This window comes from Argopecten irradians, chromosome 1, assembly GCF_041381155.1.
Source record: "Argopecten irradians isolate NY chromosome 1, Ai_NY, whole genome shotgun sequence".
NCBI lineage: Eukaryota > Metazoa > Mollusca > Bivalvia > Pectinida > Pectinidae > Argopecten > Argopecten irradians.
This window is the reverse complement of record NC_091134.1, coordinates 8,465,476-8,484,928: the sequence shown is the minus strand read 5'-3', so window position 1 is coordinate 8,484,928 and position 19,453 is coordinate 8,465,476. Positions and strand designations below refer to the sequence as shown.

General features: G+C 35.6%; 1 protein-coding gene across 2 annotated transcripts in view; it reads left to right on the top strand.

Moving 5' to 3' along the window:
- LOC138316622 (pleckstrin homology domain-containing family M member 1-like) overlaps nt 1-19,453 on the top strand; it is a 57,465-nt gene that overhangs the window by 11,162 nt on the left and 26,850 nt on the right. For both annotated transcript variants that reach the window (XM_069258306.1, XM_069258299.1), the window contains exons 3-10: nt 3,147-3,225; nt 3,539-3,592; nt 3,951-4,046; nt 4,318-4,397; nt 4,704-4,774; nt 5,544-5,669; nt 6,117-7,277; nt 9,489-9,628. In XM_069258306.1, the coding sequence (XP_069114407.1) occupies nt 3,147-3,225; nt 3,539-3,592; nt 3,951-4,046; nt 4,318-4,397; nt 4,704-4,774; nt 5,544-5,669; nt 6,117-7,277; nt 9,489-9,628 (1,807 nt within the window). The remainder of the gene's footprint in view (nt 1-3,146; nt 3,226-3,538; nt 3,593-3,950; nt 4,047-4,317; nt 4,398-4,703; nt 4,775-5,543; nt 5,670-6,116; nt 7,278-9,488; nt 9,629-19,453) is intronic.

Here is a 19,453-nt window from a genome sequence, read left to right as displayed (position 1 = left end):
GTTGGCCAGTATGTTTGTTAAACGGAACTCGGTTCTGGTTCCTAGTTCCGTATAAGCTTAAACAGAACTCGGGTCTGGTTCCTAGTTCCGTTTAAGTTAAACGGAACTGAGGTCTAGGTATCAGATCCGTTTAAGGAAATCTGTGTTATAGATATTAATTCTGTTCTATATTATTCATGGAAGCTCTAAGTTCGATTCCTGTATATAACAGGTAATTGAACATGCAGTTAGAGATAGGAATCCTAATAAACGGAACTCCGCTCGTTGGCCAGTATGTTTGTTAAACGGAACTCGGGTCTGGTTCCTAGTTCCGTATAAGCTTAAACGGAACTCGGGTCTGGTTCCTAGTTCCGTTTAAGTTAAACGGAACTGAGGTCTAGGTATCAGATCCGTTTAAGGAAATCTGTGTTATAGATATTAATTCTGTTCTATATTATTCATGGAAGCTCTAAGTTCGATTCCTGTATATAATAGGTAATTGAACATGCAGTTAGAGATAGGAATCCTAATAAACGGAACTCCGCTCGTTGGCCAGTATGTTTGTTAAACGGAACTCGGGTCTGGTTCCTAGTTCCGTATAAGCTTAAACGGAACTCGGGTCTGGTTCCTAGTTCCGTTTAAGTTAAACGGAACTGAGGTCTAGGTATCAGATCCGTTTAAGGAAATCTGTGTTATAGATATTAATTCTGTTCTATATTATTCATGGAAGCTCTAAGTTCGATTCCTGTATATAACAGGTAATTGAACATGCAGTTAGAGATAGGAATCCTAATAAACGGAACTCCGCTCGTTGGCCAGTATGTTTGTTAAACGGAACTCGGGTCTGGTTCCTAGTTCCGTATAAGCTTAAACGGAACTCGGGTCTGGTTCCTAGTTCCGTTTAAGTTAAACGGAACTGATCCGTTTAAGTTAAACGGAACTGAGGTCTAGGTATCAGATCCGTTTAAGGAAATCTGTGTTATAGATATTAATTCTGTTCTATATTATTCATGGAAGCTCTAAGTTCGATTCCTGTATATAACAGGTAATTGAACATGCAGTTAGAGATAGGAATCCTAATAAACGGAACTCCGCTCGTTGGCCAGTATGTTTGTTAAACGGAACTCGGGTCTGGTTCCTAGTTCCGTATAAGCTTGAACGGAACTCGGGTCTGGTTCCTAGTTCCGTTTAAGTTAAACGGAACTCGGGTCTGGTTCCTAGTTCCGTTTAAGTTAAACGGAACTCGGGTCTGGTTCCTAGTTCCGTTTATTAAACGGAACTAGGAACTAGGAACTCGCAACCAACTTCAGCCCTCCGATTATTCTGTATTGAATTCCATATACTTCTTAATTGATACAAAACTTCATCTTCATCACATGTAGAGTTACACTGATTCATGTATATATAATTATAATATTAACTACATTATTTGTGGTGGCCTAGATGGGGACCAATATTATTGCTTAAGTACTGATGATCCCTGTTAACAAAAGTAACAGGATCAACTGATATTTTTTCTGATTGTGAGAAGTATCCTAGCTATCTAATCAGTTTCGTGGTTCATCTTATCAAGTACAATGTATAAGACTTTTGTTGTCAAGAAAACAAACATTCTCTATATATCACTAAAACTAATCACTTCCTGTTGTCTTGATAAGCTATAACTGTAGATCTTTTAATAAATCTTCATATTTCTACACTTATATTTACTTCCTCTTCATGATCAGAAGACCATCACAATTGTATTGTTCTAAATCTCCAACCAAGGAAGCATGTTGATGTTATTATCAGCTAATTAATATAAACAAAACATTGTTATCGACTATAAAAAAGGTTGGAGTACTAGTTGAGCTATCTGCATGGTTTGACATGTTTACCAATTGTTCAAGGAATGCTCTTTTTAGAATGAACACATTTTTACCTTAGATATTATGTTGTTATACTACAATTGCCAAAATAGGTAAAGGTACCTTTATACAATGTAGCTACCTGGATAAAATTTGTTCAGTATTAAGTACATGTATAATAAAACACATTTATAATGAACAAGCTTACATTACTGTGAATTTATGGTTATAATGTAGTAATTAATACAACACGACTAACGTTTGTATTAATGCTATCCGGTTTACTATTGATGTGTAGGACTGAGTAGGACTTACCCTACAATGACGTCGACATCTAGTGGTGACCTAGCTCTTGAACCATTTCATTCATAAACTTCCATTCATAAATTCCCTATTCATTGAATAATATTCCTTTGGACCAATCAGTAGTCATGGGAAGACTGCCTTCTGGTTGGTAGAATACACAGAGTGTTATATAATACACAGCCCATCTAGGTCAACTGTTGCCTGCTAATGACTCCTCTGTCCAACTTACATAATCTCTGTTAATAATAATTCAAATTGGACTTACTATCTAAGGCTTATAAACGTAAGAGTTTTAAAGTAAACTAATAATAATTCAAATTGGACTTACTATCTAAGGCTTATAAACGTAAGAGTTTTAAAGTAAACTAATCATATGCACTTTTTGTGTACTTTAAAATAATGTTTTTAAATGAATGTTAAACACAGATCTGAAGGCAAAATAACTTATAAGGCTGCCCTCATATGTGCATGGTTTTACCAAAATAAGTGTATGTGCAACATAAGAAACAAGAGTAAACTCATTTTAATGAAGACTTTTGTTTTCTTTGTAATTTTCATGTAGGAACTTTAATTAAGAAAAATGTCAAACAAAAAATATGTATTTTCTGTGATTAGTTGAATGTTCTTGAAATAATTGATATTAAAGTCTTTATAATATGGTTAATATATTTTGATTTTGGAAATTCATTTGATTTCATTCTATTTTTCTGTTTCTGCCGCGTTGTATTTGCAGTACTTTAATTTGAGTACTTTGATTTTCATTCACCATCATTGTTCACGTTTAAGATATATGTAATGTGTGGTTATAACACATTATGCTTATAACCAAGTGATTTTGTGTGTCCCTAGAGGTTCATTATAACTGTTTTACTGTAAATATAATGTTTTCATTGCAAATAAAGTTGAATCATTAAGCTAATTCTAAGATGTGTTATAAAAAATTAAAATTGCATGTGAATTATAATTACAACTGTATCATCTGTATTTGTATCACATGTTTCTTTCATATTTCAGCACGGACAGAGCAAATGCTGTGTGCAATATCCTAGAAGCCATTTTTCTGCATAACTTGAAGAACTCTGTCTCCAAAAAGGTAAAGAAATACATTGATAGATTATAGCAACAAGTTTTAAAAACTTGTAATACATGAAAGGCAAAATAATATGTCAAAGTCATACATGTAATGTAAAAGTGGAAATAATTTTGGCGACTGGAAATGTTCATTTATTTTGATTCCCTTCCATTAAATCTTTGCAAATACATCATATTATGATTAGTATAAATAATTTTTGTTTACAGTATGGTATTGTAGATTTATTATATGATTGAGGATTAATGTGCTACTAATATCTAAAATGGACATAAATTGAAAATAATTTTATTATTTGTTTTGTCTTTTATTGCAGTTTGCGAATTACATGGGGTTCAGTGCAAATGGAGAAAATGCTGATATTTCAATTGTGAGTTTATTTTATGTGTCTCATTGTACATACATGTACATACAGTACAACATGTAGGTCATATTTAACATTTAAAAAAAATATATACCCTTATGTTACCATTCTTGCTGATGTCTTAATTAACTAAAGACTGCACAAATGTTAGAAACTTCAAATAGTTTTAACTACAAAATCATTTGAAAAGTTAAGAATTATTTTGTCATTTTCATTTCTTGCACTACATCATTTTTCCTGACAAGATCTAAAGACGAAGTGTTGCAAATTTTAATTTGTTTTTGAAATATTCAGTAGAATGTATATGTTTTTCAGTTTGCTATGAAGAAAAATATAATAGATTTTATTGTGTGATGCTCTTCAGAATTTTTGGCAGTTTGCTGTGAAGTTTACCCATAGTGATGTCACCGCCCAGCTGAAGAGGCTTGGTCAGGTGACCACAGAAGTCGGGCTCTGTCGGGTAAATACCGCTGACTTATTAGAGATAAAATGTTCAAGGTCGCACACGCTTTATTTAGTGAACACCTATCATGAGTTCTGTAAGTTCATCTTTGTCTGATTTCTTGAAACATAAAGCGCCAACTAGGTAACTATTTATTTCTATGTCCTGTTTTGGCGTTTCGAGAAATCAGCGCCTGTTCTTATCTTTGGTAAAATGTTTTAAAAAAGAACAAAAGAAAGTAACTTTGTTTGTGAGATGATGAAGTAATCTCATGTGTGTTTTTGACTAGGCATGGATCCGTTTGGCCCTAAATGACTGTCTAATGGAGAGTTATGTAGACGCGATGTTGGCTGATAAGAAAGCTTTAGAGTAAGTACATGTATTATTTTCTATTTCAAAAGTTGACCATGTGTAATACTGAAAACTAACCTAATGGTTCAGATTGTTATTGTATTTTGAGTTGCTATAATATCTACTGTGTCAGAGTTCTAGATATGCAGGGAACAGCTGCAAGTAGGTCCTTAGTTTTTCTCTGGTAACTGAGGCTTTCCTTTACTAACGTTAAAGACCTATCCTCTAATAATCAATCATTTACTCAATACATACCTAGTAAACACAATCATCAATTGAAACCACCATCAGTTTATTTTAACATATTTTTTTATTGATTTTCAGGTCATTTTATCACAGAACAGCTTATCTCCGAGATCATGAACAACCAGAGATATTCAAATCTTACCTCAAAGGTGGGTTTTTTACTGCAGCTGACATATGTAGAGAGAGAACATGATCAGATGGAAACGTCACTAGATTGACATGCAAAGTTCAAATATCAAAGTTATTCCCCCTGATTGTTCAAACTATTTTGTTAGAGATGATCATGATAATGCACAAACATTGGAAGTAGGAACAAAACATGCTATGGAGCTATGGCTACTTTTAAAAGCTGTTGTCTCATTTTCTGTTGGTTTATTTCTATTTTGTCGAAGAAAACAGTAAATACATTGACACCTGTCTTATACAACACCTAACTTTTTAACATCCTGTGAAATCCAACACTCTTATTACTTTTTAAAGATGTTGTCTCATTTTGTGTTGGTTTACTTCTGTTTTGTTGAAGAAAAAAGTAAATACATTGAAACCTGTCTAATCCGACACCTAACATTTCCAACATCCGGTCAAATGCAACACTCATATTGTATTCCCCTACATTAGTCAACAACAACACCTGACCTTTTTGACAACCTGTCTAATCTGATGGGCAATCCCCCTTGGTGTTGAATTACAAAGGTTTCATTCTACGTCAGTGGATATACAAAAAATGTAAATTGATCAAATATCTAGATATGCATTACAATAGTCAGAAATATACCTGAACATGGGTCCTGATGATTATACGTTTTAATTCTCTGTCTGTATTTTGAAGAAAGTTGAAATATGTAGACAGGATTTGCAAATGAAGCATCTTTTCATTGGTTCTTTGAATATCTAATAAGTGAAATTTGTCAATTTTAGGACTGATGTCTTTGGAATTCAAACTGTCGTATAACTCACGAGTTTTGAATAGCTGGTCGAAGACTCCTTTAATCTTGGCGGGTCTTCTTCAGCCAGACAATACCCCTTTACCAGTTATTTCCTCAGGTAAAGAATATATATTGGTCTTATGCTGTATTACTTTATCTTTTGTTATATTAAATTAATAAAATATCAATATCATTAAAGTTTGGTTTTAACAGTTTTAAAGTTATTCTTCTCCATAATTATGAAGTTGAATTTGAGGGTGTGACCAGTTTAAAACTGGAACTTTAATTATCCCTACTATTCATTTTGTAAGGTAGCAAAACATTACATTAAAATTTTGAAATAAAATTATCAATTACAGTCAAACCTGTCTATAAAGACCAAATGGACCAAAAGCAGTCTTTATAGCCAAGTAGTCTTTATAGGCAGGCAAAAAAGTATTGAAATTGACAATTGTGGACCTTGAGAAAGTCATATTAAGCAGATGGTCATTATACAGGGATAGTTGCTAAGGAAGGTTTGACTACATTTATTTAGTATGATTGAAAATATATTCAATGCTTTCAGAACAAAAAGAATCTAGCCCAGATGAGAAGTATTATGAAGGGGAGGTAACTAATGGTCATGAAGCTGTGGACGTGAGGAGTATCAGAACTAGGTCACAGGGAAGTAGTTCCGAAGGTGAATCGTCACGAAGGCCATCTAAAGGTCACTCTTCAAAAAAGTCTCAAAAGCAGTTTTTAGAGTCGTCCAGTGACCAAAGTAGTAATACGCTTGCTATAAGCTCAGAGCTTTCTCGCAGTGACGTTGAAAAAATAAGAAACATGGGCAGAACATCTTCACAAGCAGGAATGTCAGAATGTTCAAGTTCTAGTCATATATCATGTCCTGATCCAGTTAAATACAACAAAAGCGCAGTGTCTTATGTTGAAAACGAAAAAGAAAATATGTTCAGTTTAACAGATGATAATGATGAGGTATCAGAGACACAGAAAAATGAATCACCCGTTTGTGATAATTTGACTCCAATACCAGAAACGACTACAAAGTTTAAGATTGGAAACTCTCCTGAAGTGAATCATATTGATAATGACGCTATAAACGCCAGGATTCTTGAGGATATTTTAAATGAAAGTGATGAAGAAGGTACAAAACTTGCAGCCACAAACTATTTTCAACAGTCGGGCCTTCCTGATCTGTCGTTAACATCCGATTCAATAAAAGTTGATAATTCACCAGTTTCCAAGTCTCTGTGCTCAACTCCAGACTTTGATAGAGTTTCAGTTTCTCCAGTAAGTCCAAAAGAAACGAAGAAAATGTCAAGTAAAATAAAAGGAAAATTACAGAGACTTAAACCCGATTTAAGTCCTCCTCAAAAATCTGCTGCAGCTCCACAGTTGTCTTCTGCTGTTGCTGTTGGCATAGAAATGGCAGGGTCAATGTCAAGAAGGGGGAGATTATCAATGCCCGACATTCGGGTCGCAACAAGAACTGAACGACAGAGTCACCTAGGTGTAATAGACGCTCGGTCGGAATCGGATATTCCGGGACAGATACACGATAGCGAGGACAATGATAACGATTCTCATATAGGCTCACCTTATGTAGGGAACAGCCTCGGTGCTAAAAGTGGTTGGTCATCCTCATTTGACCTTGAAGCTCAGGACACCGTCCAGCCACTTCCAGGTCCAAGTGCTAGTGTTGAAGTGACCACAGGGCGGCCAAAATGTAAGTGTTAAGGTTAACTCGCTTGACTTTATATAAAGGCAGTAACTAATTTGTGAAACACACATGTAAACATCAGGTGTTCTCAAATAAAATTCATTTCATTCCTTTTTTAGATTAAACTTAACATATTTCGAAGGAATACAGATAGCACTTTTTATCATACATTTATAGAGGGAACCATTCTTATATATTTACATCAATATTTCATCAAAATTAAAAATGTAATATTATTTACTGGATACCTTTTTACCCTTCCGCTATATTAAAGTGAACAGTCGGGCAAGGATGGCTAAAGTCGGTAAAAATGGTGTGAATGTATCCAGTATAATTTCTTATGAAATGGAAAAATAAAATCTCTCGTAAAAATCTGTCTGCGTACGAAGAAATTAATTTAAAGTATGGGAATTCTAAAACGTCCTCCCGGCTCACAATGTCCGTGGGTTACATTTTCACGCAGCCTCACTTTCAACTTTTCTTTACTTTAATGGTCAGAACTGGGAAACTAAGCAGAACTTGACCGTCGTATTAATATGTGAGAACTTTTGGAAGGCCAATGAACGCATTTAGACTGGTTTTCTTTGCCCGACTATTCACTTTAAGGCAATTTATTATTTAAATCAAATGATGTGTAAATTTATGTTCGTTTTATACGAGATTTATGAAACGAGTCTAAAGACGTTTTTATTTTTCGAGCCTTGGCGAGGAAAAGGCAAGCCAAAATTTAAACTTTGAGACGAGTTTCATATAATCTTAAATCAAATGAACACAAATTTAAGATACTTTTTATCACATAACTATAGGCATAAAATAGCCTACAATTTGAAGAATCTCATGTCAAATTGTATTACCAAAATCCAATGGAGGCTGCCATTTTGTCCTGTTGTCCTCGAAATCCTGCATCACTAATTCATTTTTCCTGTTGTTACTTTGTTATCCCCCGCCCAACAAAGTTGGCGGGGGATATACAAATGGGTTCAGTCCATCTGTCCGTCCGTATGAATGGTTTCCGGAGCATTACTCTAAAACCAGTGGAGATATTTCCACGAGACTTCATACACACATTGGTCGTATGGTCTAGTAGTGCCTTTTGCTATTTTTAGGTTTGCATTTTTTGCATTTTTTCCGTAACCATGGAATTATTGCTGAAAATATCATATTTTTGTACCAGGTTCGTTTCCGTAGCATAACTCTAAAACCAGAAGAGATATTTCCACGAAACTTCATAGAAACATTGGTCTTATGGTCTAGTAGTGCCTTTTGCTATTTTAAGGTTTTTACTTTTTGTACTTTTTTCTGTAACCATGGAAACATTGCTGAAAATGGCAGATTTTTGTGTAAGAATCGTTTCCGGAGCACAACTCTAAAACCAGCAGAGATATTTCCATGAAACTTCATAGACACATTGTTCTTATGGTCTAGTAGTGCCTTTTGCTATTTTTAGGTTTTCACTTTTTGTGCTTTTTTCTGTAACCATAGAAACATTGCTGAAAATATCATATTTTTGTAGCAGGTTCATTTCCGGAGCATAACTCTAAAACCAGCAGAGATATTTCCACGAAACTTCATAGACACATTCTTTTTATGGTCTAGTAGTACCTTTTGCTATTTTTAGGTTTTCATTTTTTGCACTTTTTCCGTTACCATGGAAACATTGCTGAAAATATCATGGTAAATGGTAAATGTTACTTTGCAAAACTCCACCCATCTTTGTGTATATAGTCTAATATAAATGTCAAGGCTGTATACCTGATTCAACAATTGCAGCCCCGCTCTACTTGAATTATATTCCATCTTTCTTTAGCTCAACTTCCTTTTTCCTGTTTTTTTTTTCATACACATAAGTCTCCACAATCAAACTTACTTCAGCTTTGATATCTCCATTGGCGGGGGATCTGAATGACTATGTCCTTGTTGATTCTGTCATGACGTCACAACAAATTTCCTGCCTAGTACAGCCAAGGAAAATTGCTCAAGGTTATGTTACATTTGTGATATATGCAAAAATATTACATGAGCAAAATCACCAGATATCTGACAGATTATGTGATAGAACTATTTACTTTCAACAAAATTTCTACAACTGTGACAGCAACACAATATGTACCTGTATTATGACTGTGAAACATTTCTCAAGCAGAGATATTTAGAGACAAAGTCGATTATAACTAAATCTGTTGTCTGTGAAATATGGCTACATCTTTTTTTCCACAGCGGAAAGCTTTGGCAGCCTTTTACAGAGTTACACCCCCTCAAGTTCGGCCATGACATCTACCTCATTGGATGACGTGTTACAGGACTTAACCAGCCTAAACAAAACCTCACCGCCAAAACCAAGTGATCATCCAGATCAGGTAAACGTTTATAAGATGTAAACAATCTTGTGATAAACACAGCATTTATATACTCCATCCACTCGAGCACACCAGAAATAAGACACAAGGGATACCGTATACATAAGACATAATCAGCAAGTCAGTACATGTAACCTTTGGATGGTGGTTGGGCTTTCAGGGTGTGCTTCCCTTATCCCCAATACCATATTTTATTTGGGATGGGTGGTTACAAAAGGGTTGCTGGTAAAATGAAGGTGAGATTCTTTACTTAAAGGCCGGGCACAGGGTATAAAAGGGAGACAACTTGAGAAAATGGCTGGAAATACAAAATTTTGGCAGCTTTCACTTCAGAGAAAGATTTTCTTTTATTTCATGTTTTTAGCTCACCTGGCCCGAAGGGCCGGTGAGCTTATGTCATGGCGCGGCGTCCGCCGTCCGTCGTCCGTCCGTTGTCCGTCCGTCGTCCGTCCGTCAACATTTCCTTTAAATCGCTACTAGTCATAGAGTTCTGCATGGTTTGTAACCAAATTTGGCCACAAACATCCTCGGGAGAAGGGGAACAGAACTTTTATAAATTTTGGCTCTGACCCCCCGGGGGCAGGAGGGGCGGGGCCCAATAGGGGAAATAGAGGTAAATCCTATAAATCGCTACTTGTCCTAGAGTTCTGCATGGATTGTAACCAAACTTGGCCACAAACATCCTTGGGGGAAGGGGAACAGAACTTGTATAAATTTTGGCTCTGACCCCCCGGGGGCAGGAGGGGCGGGGCCCAATAGGGGAAATAGAGGTAAATCCTATAAATCGCTACTTGTCCCAGAGTTCTGCATGGATTGTAACCAAATTTGGCCACAAACATCCTTGGGGGAAGGGGAACAGAACTTGTATAAATTTTGGCTCTGATCCCCCAGGGGCAGGAGGGGCGGGGCCCAATAGGGGAAATAGAGGTAAATCCCTTAAATCGCTACTAGTCATAGAGTTCTGAATGGAATGTAACCAAATTTGGCCACAAACATCCTTGGGGAAGGGGAACAGAACTTGTATAAATTTTGGCTCTGACCCCCTGGGGGCAGAAGGGACGGGGCCCAATAGGGGAAATAGAGGTAAATCCTATAAAACGCACTTGTCCTAGAGTTCTGCATGGATTGTAACCAAATTTGGCCACAAACATCCTTGGGGGAATGGGAACAGAACTTGTATAAATTTTGGCTCTGACCCCCCGGGGGCAGGAGGAGCGCGGCCCAATAGGGAAAATAAAGGTAAATTCTATAAAACGCTACTTGTCCTAGAGTTCTGCATGGATTGTAACCAAATTTGGCCACAAACATCCTTGAGGGAAGGGGAACAGAACTTGTATAAATTTTGGCTCTGACCCCCCGGGGGCAGGAGGGGTGGGGCCCAATAGGGGAAATAGAGGTAAATCCTATAAATCGCTACTTGTCCTAGAGTTCTGCATGGATTGTAACCAAATTTGGCCACAAATATCCTTGGGGGAAGGGGAACAGAACTTGTATAAATTTTGGCTCTGACCCCCCCGGGGGCAGGAGGGGCGGGGCCCAATATGGAAATAAAAGGTAAATATTCAAATTCCTTCAGAAAAGAAACAATGAACCTGTATTCAGAACATGACTTGACATTACAAACCAGGTGAGCGATACAGGCCCTCTGGGCCTCTTGTTCATTAACACCTTTATATTAAATTCTGTCATGGTAATTCATATTTTAGTAAGGAATCTGAATATGTACCGTAAAAACTTATGTGATTTGCGCACTTTTTCTGTGCAAAAAGAAAATTTGAAGTTGGGGGTGCGCAAATTATATTGATAGAAGAGATTAAAAAATTTTACGGGGGAAAAATTTGTCCATTCTGAGGGACTGACGATCTATGAATGTTGAGGTACCGCTCTGTGTATGGTAGCCATTTTATATGATAAAAGGTATTAAAGATTGTAAAAACAATGCCTCACCTATTAAAGTGGATAATCTAAGGCTAATTAAAGTGTTAAGTTATGATCACATTGTCTTGTTTCCATTTGCTCTGAGAATTCAATGGCGACTGACTGAGAGCATGGCTTCTACTCTCAGCAAGAGATGTATACCCTGTGCACCTCGTAGTATAATGGGACAGCCACAATCAGTGACTTTGGCCGGGTCAATCTAGTTTACCTGTATTTTTTTAGGGGAGAGAGACTGTAGAGAAAGTCTGTAGAGAGTGTGTGTGTGTATACACAAACATACGTATACCCCAGCTGCAGGCCATGTGCAAAAAGTCAAAACACACGTGGGATTTACAAGATGCCTAAACTGACCTATATTTAGGACTTTTAATAAGTGGTTTGCAATTTTATTACTGCAGAATTAACAAGCTACAAGGTTAGTGACATATTCAACCGTATTGATAAATATTATTAGCCACCAGCTTTGCACATGAAACCTTACATAGGGCCCAGCTGTAGGCCGTGTGCAAAAAGTCAAAACACACGTGGAATTGATAAGATGCCTAAACTGACCTATAATTAGGACTTTCAATAAGTGGTTTGCAATTTTATTACTGCAGAATTAACAAGCTACAAGGTTAGTGACATATTCAACCGTATTGATAAATATTATTAGCCATCAGCTTGGATCTGGTACCATACAGGTAGTGAGTTTACTCGCACGGTGATTGTTGCAAGCTAACATACGTATCCGCTAGCCGATTGTTGTTGATTGTTAATGATCTCAAAAACACTAATTACTTATTGTGACAATTTTAAACAAATAGATTCAAATCTTTTTAAATGTTCCTGATTACTATTCATGTGTAATATCTCAAAACATTGACATGTGCACGGAGTACGGCGGACCGGACCGCCGATGTTTTAGACATCTGCAAGATATTAAAGTTTCAGGTTAAGGTGGCCAATAAAAGAAAACAAACACGATGCGGTTTTAATATGTTATTTTATTCTTAATACAACACTTCTTTGTGCAAGTTGTCAAGCATCTTAGGGGAATATTTTGCATTGAAATTGTCACCTTCATACATCGATTTTGGGACTCCCTGGACATCGTTTTTTCCCAAAATTTTTGATGCGCAAAACATACTGATAGTAGATTTTTTTCAGCATTTTCAGCCCTAAAAAGTACCTGCGCAAATTACACTGGTGCGCAAATTACACAAGTTTTTACGGTAAATGGTTTTCTTATCAAAATTATTTTTTTAGTAGTTATTTCAATTTATAGAAATATTTGGCAAGATAAGGGTCATGTCAATCAAAATTTGAATTTGCCGTTGATCTTACCGGAAGTATATAGCGGATGTTTACAGACACACTGTTGCTATGATCTAGGCTACGCATGCTGAGTAACAAATTACCCTACCTTATCTCAGTTTTGGCGCTGATAACCAGAATCTCACACAGGTTTTATCCAATTACCAGAGTAAATCTCACACAGGTTTTATCCAATTACCAGAGTAAATACCAAGTTATGTACTATCCATAATCCAGTAATGTTAATGATACAAATCAATTACAACACAGAGCTTCTGGTCAACGGTTCATATTTCACCCAAAGGCCAAGATGATTTCACAGTATAACACATTGACGACAAACCACGTTTTGTTTCTACATGAGAGGTGATTGTTATCAAAGAATAAATTTATGTGGTTAAGGAGTATCCAAAACCATCAGCATTTAACCATTCCTTTGTAAATTATCAGTTTTACATGTCCTTCCTGTGTTATGTTGTTTCCTGCCATATCTGTCTTATTCTTCAACAATCCCAACTCACAACCTCATCTTTGTCTTATTAAATCACAAACCAACTGAATCCCTTTGTGTTTCAATTGTTCACTCTTATTTCTAAATCCTTATATATTTTGTCTCCTGTTTGTGTTCAAGCATCAAAAGTTGCACAAACTCTGGGAATTTCCATCACCATCAGACGATGCCCTAGTTTTGTTATCTATAACCCCTTACTAAGAGTTTTGAGGATTTAACGGATGGAAAATAAAGGGCATGAAATTTCAGTTTCATGTTACAGAGGAATGTTGTGAAGGGAGTGTAATCTATTAAATACATTACATCCATTTCAGCTTTGGATTACATATTCAAAATTGTTCATCATTGCACATTCCTTATAAAGGTTGAATTTGGTATTATATTTTTATAAAGAAAATGCATATATAACTCTTCAGTTGTTTTCTAAAGTAGGTTTGATCGTATGCAGCCTGATTATAAAAACATTAATTTTGATTCCATAACTAACAAAAGGAACTTTATTTAAGGATGTACACCTCTGAGAAGACAATATTTTCTTGTATTAAACTTTTTTTCTCATATATATTTTGGAAAAAGGAGTTCATACCATAAAAGAAAATGGAAGAAAAAACATGTGTGCTCGTTTTTGAGCTTTTGTCACTCAAAGACACACTACTGCATGCCAGCACATGAATTTGCCATGAACAGTTGCCCATGAAAATAATGCATGAAAATTCCATGAAACTTTGCCATGAAAAAACCCTTAAAAGGATCATTATTCATGGCCATGAATTTGAATAAAGAAACATGAAAATGCCATGAATGCATGTTAAATTTTTACCATGAAATTGAATTATGTCATCATTCAATTTCATGGCCATGAAACCTTGGAATAATTTCATGGGGATTTTCATACCCATGATTATCGAATGCAGGGTTCGCACAGGCTTGAAAAGGCCTGGAATTTTGAGTGTCTGCCTTGAAAGGCCTTGAAATTGATATATGGCCTTGAAAGGCCTTGAAAAATGGTCCTATAGCCTTGAAAACATAATTATAGGCCTTGAATTAACTTAATCTATCACAGACACCTTCTAATTTTGGTGGTTAATTGAAGAAAAATTGTTAAAAAAATCCTAACCCTTACCACGCTTATCACAGCATATTGACAAGAAAATGAAAATGACGTTTGTGGAGTCTCTAGAATGTACCACCTGTTATCGGTAATATGATACTCGGAACACATCTGGTTTTATCACTATTTAATAAGAGAAGAATCAGGGTCAGAAGAATTAGTTGTGAGTTTGTTATTTATGAGGGGTTAAGTAATAATAAGATATAGACAGATAACTGAGCTGGATCAGTCAGCATCACTAGCCAGCTACAAAAAGATGGCGGGGAGCCTGGCTATCGTCAGAAGGTGAGGACAATAATGATGACTGCATTTTGATATCATATTAAATTCTGACAGTGAATTGGATAAGTTTAATGGTTTTCTTTAGATATTGTTCAAGGCAATTTATAGTTAAAGATCGGCAGTTTGAGATGGTTAAATCATAGTTAAATATCGGTATTTTGAGACGATACAATCTCCAAAAGATTGGGACCTTCTTACAGATGTTCAGGAGGGATGGTAATGAGTTAGATATAGTGATGTATGGGAAAGAGATATAGTGATGTATGGGAAAGTAGAGGAATTGAAGCATCTGTAATGTCAATCTTGTTCAAGCAAATTGAAGTTATAAGGGAAGACTAAGAGTATGGCTTTCTAGTTTTTATTTGACAATGATGTGAAGATTTTTTTGTTCACTTAAAAATGTCTCTAAATTCATCAGTTATCATCAATATAAAGGATTAATGTGAGAAGAATGAAAGAAACATTTTAAATTCCTTGTCAATATGAAATTCTTATGCTTATAATATAATAAATGCCTTGAATTTTATCATCAAAAGCCTTGAAAAGGCCATGAAAAGCCTTGAATTTCATGTCTTGATTTCTGTATGAACCTTGGAATGAATCAGAACTATCCTTGCATCATGGCCATGAAATTCCCCTTAAAAGGAACATAATCCATGGTCATGAATTTTCAACCCATGAGAATTGCTTGTCTGATGTGATTTAACCATTTTCATGGCCATGGAACCAATACAATCACATAGTTTCGATTTTCATGAAATTGACATTAGAATGCATACTTATCATTCATGGCCATGAAATTTATGATAAAGGAATTAAAGTACAAATATTACATTCGGCATGATATGATCAGTTTTCCTAAATCTGTCATCACAAACTCTTTGCTTTAATGTATTTTAAAATAAAGAAATATAATGAAAAAAACAATCTTCAGTTTGAAAGTTAAATTAGCATTAACAAAACATATAAAGCATTCAACATGCAGGCACATGGCAAATAAATTTGCACACTGTCATGTAGTTGATTGTGAGAATTTGGCAATGCCGCCCAGAGTATGCAATTTCATTATTTGTAAGGAATCACATCTTATCTAAAATTGTTTACAGTACCTTTAGGAACTCAGGATTAAATTCAGCACTTGTCTACAGAGTGTATAACAGATTAGTAAGCATGAAAATTCTGTTCCTGGTCATACATCAACAGACACAGTAGCCATTTTGGATTTCCTCTGTTTAGGCGGGAATATTCAAGTCATGTGACTCAAGTATTAAAATATAGAATTAAAAAAGTCACATGACTCTAATAATAGAAAACAGAAGTCATGTGTCTCAAGTTTTAGAAAAAAGGGAGTCATTTGACTTTAATTATTGACTTTTGACAAACAAAACTCATCTTAATTAGGGCAAGGATATGAAATTACTAGTGAGAACCTTAATTAGGTAATTTCTAATTAAGGTTAATTTTCATAATTGTAAATTTTCATGGCCATGAATCATCAGTTATTTTTTTTCATTATCAACCTAAAAAAACATGGCCTTGGAATACTTTCCACTTAAGCTCTTCTAATAATTCATGGCCATCATTATTAAATCAATGGCCATGAAATACTACCTTTCATCAAAGCTAAAATTCATTGTCATCACTGACAAATCAATGGCCATGAATCTCACATGAAAAAGTGATCATTACAGAAATTCATGGCCATTAACTTAGACTGATTTCTTTCAATGATAATTTCATTGATTATTAATAGAACCACTGTCAATAGTCATGGGATATTCAATTAATTCATGGCCATGATATTGATTTTTCATGGCATTTAAAACAATTCAGGAGTACACATGAAAAAAAAAAAAAAAATTCATGGCCAGATTCATGGTATTTATGAAATTTCATGGCATTTTCATGTGTATTTCATAGCTTTTTTATGGTATTGACGTACAGTAGTGACACCTAGTTGACAAAATATTGCAGGCCAGGATCTGGGGGGGGGGGGGGGCCCCCCCCCCCCCCCCCCCCAACTTAACGATTAACGAACCAATGTTTTTCTGAAGCCTTATGACACACTGATAACGAAATCGAGAGGTAACATTGTATAAACTGGGATGAACTTCCGGTTATGATGTCATCAAGATGGCTGCCATCTCGAATTTCGCTAAAAATTGAAAAATATGCGCAACAACAAATTCATATGGGGACCACATAATTCAATATATGTAGTGATTTCTAGGTAGGAAATGAAAAAATCGGATTTTAAGCTCAAAAATGATAATTTTTTAGCTAATTTTTCATATTTGGCTTGACGCAGCAAAAATGTTTACCAACAGCAAAATATTATTCGTAAGCAATTATTTGACTTCTAATCATTCAGTAAAACAATAAAATATATAGAGATACAAAAAAGAATTATTGTTATACCATCAATAAGTTTACAAAACATCACCGGGTGCGTATACTGGGTATATGCTATTTTTCCAACTCCAAACCGCTGACACTACAGTTTCCTGGTGTATTATATAAGTTCCTTAAATAAATTTGACTATTGGCGATTTATAAGTAGGAAACATTAATGTAAAGTTGACAGAATATCTAGGTAGGACAAGTCACAGTTTCGTTTTTTTCCTATGCATAGTATAAGCAAAATGTCAGATGGTTACCACAATGTCACATATTTCTTTCACTGGTTCTCAATTATAACCATTATCATTGTGCGTGCTTTCCCGCCTCACTGCACTATCCTCTTACGTGACTCGGCATGTCTGGTAGCTGGTACATGCAGTCCAAATCAGAGTAATCGAGATATCAGTATCCAATTCGTCGAAAGCCAGAGCGTCGAGGTCTTTAATGAGGTCATAAATGTTAAATGTTTTTCATTGGTCAGACTTTCCCTAGTCCCTTGAAGGTACTGGTTGTGTCGCATCTGGTGTATGCGTGGATACACCATTGAAGACTCTCCAGAAAAAGTTTTCTGCAGTGCTCTCCAGACTTGACAAAGAGAGGAACTTCACTGTAGACCTCATTTATGACCTCAAAGAATTCACCTGTGCCATATATGGTCACTGAGGGTTCACAAGAATGAGGGATTGTGCTTCATACGAATTAAGGAGAAGCAACTCAAACCTTCGCAGGGTGTCGCTCTGGTGTCTTTTCCATCCTACCCCGGAGAAGTCTGGAACATCATATACGACATGTGGATCACTAGGTTGAAAACAGGATGAGCTCCCACATCCACGAACCCGATGTTCTTGATGTTACCTCTGGCCATGGACGGTTGACAAGTTAGAACCACGATGGTAAACCGGTAATGTAATGTCGCATCAGCTCATCAGCTCATCCACACTCTGGCGAGAAAGCACGCACAACGATAATGCTTATCATTAAGAACTATTGAAAGAAATATGTGATACTGCAGTAACCATCTGACATTTCCTTACGTTATACACAAAAAATAAAGTTAACAGTGGATGCGCTATTTCTAAAAGAAACAAATTTCGGAAAGTGTCGTGGTATTAACAGAAACAAATGCTTTCTTCAGTTTTAATTTGATACCCTATTAGTTGGCGTTGTGCTGTAAAAATTCATTTTGAGACGCTACTAGTCTACAAACTTTCGAACATGAAAATGGATTATGTTAGGAAATTGTCAAGTCCCACTTAAAATTCAAATGTGTTAAGATATGAATCGTCAATTGCCAATGCTATCTTCAGGAAATTCTAAGACATCCGGAAACTGTAGTGTCAGCGGTTTGGAAAAAACAGCAATCATATACCCTGTAAACACACCCGGTGAGGTTTTGTAAACCAAATGATGGTGTAACAATAATTCTCTTTTGCATTTCTATATACTTTTGTTGTTTTTCACTAATGGATAAGAGGTCAAATAACTGATTACGAATAATAGTTTCTTGTGGGGTAACAATTATAGCTGCATCAAGCCAAATATGAAAAAAATGCTAAAATATTACCATTTTTGAGCTTAAAATCTTATTTTTTCATTTCACTATTTATATAGGATTATTTGGTCCTTATATGTATTTGTTGTTTGACTGTGGTAATTTTGATACCTCATTTGTCTGCTTCGGTTGAAAAATGTCTATGACTATTTTTAACTTTTCCGTGAAATTCGAGATAGTGGCCATCTTGATGATCTTATACGATGTTAACATTGGTTTTTTTTGTTGGAGTTGTTTTTACTGATTGATAAGAGGTCAAATAACTGATTAGAAATAATACTTTGCTGTTGGTAAACATTTTTGCTGCGTCAAGCCAAATATGAAAAGTTTGCTTAAAAAATTACCATTTTTGAGCTCAAAATCCATTTTTTTCATTTCCTGTGTAGAAATAACTACATATATTGGATTATATGGTCCTGATATGTAATTGTTGTTCTATTGTGGTCATTTTGATGCCTCATTTGTCTTCTTCGGTTGAAAAATGTCAATGTTATGACTATTTTTCAATTTTTAGTGAAATTCGAGATGGCGGCCATCTTGATGACGTCATAACCGGAAGTTTATCCCAGTTTATACAATGTTACCTCTCGATTCGTTATCAGTGGGTCATAAGGCTTCAGAAAAAACATTGGTTCGTTAAGTTGTGGGGGGGGGGGTTGCACGTGGACTCGGCCTATTGGATTTTATTGGAATTTTGCCGTTTTGACCATATAAGATAGAGATTAAAGCCATAAT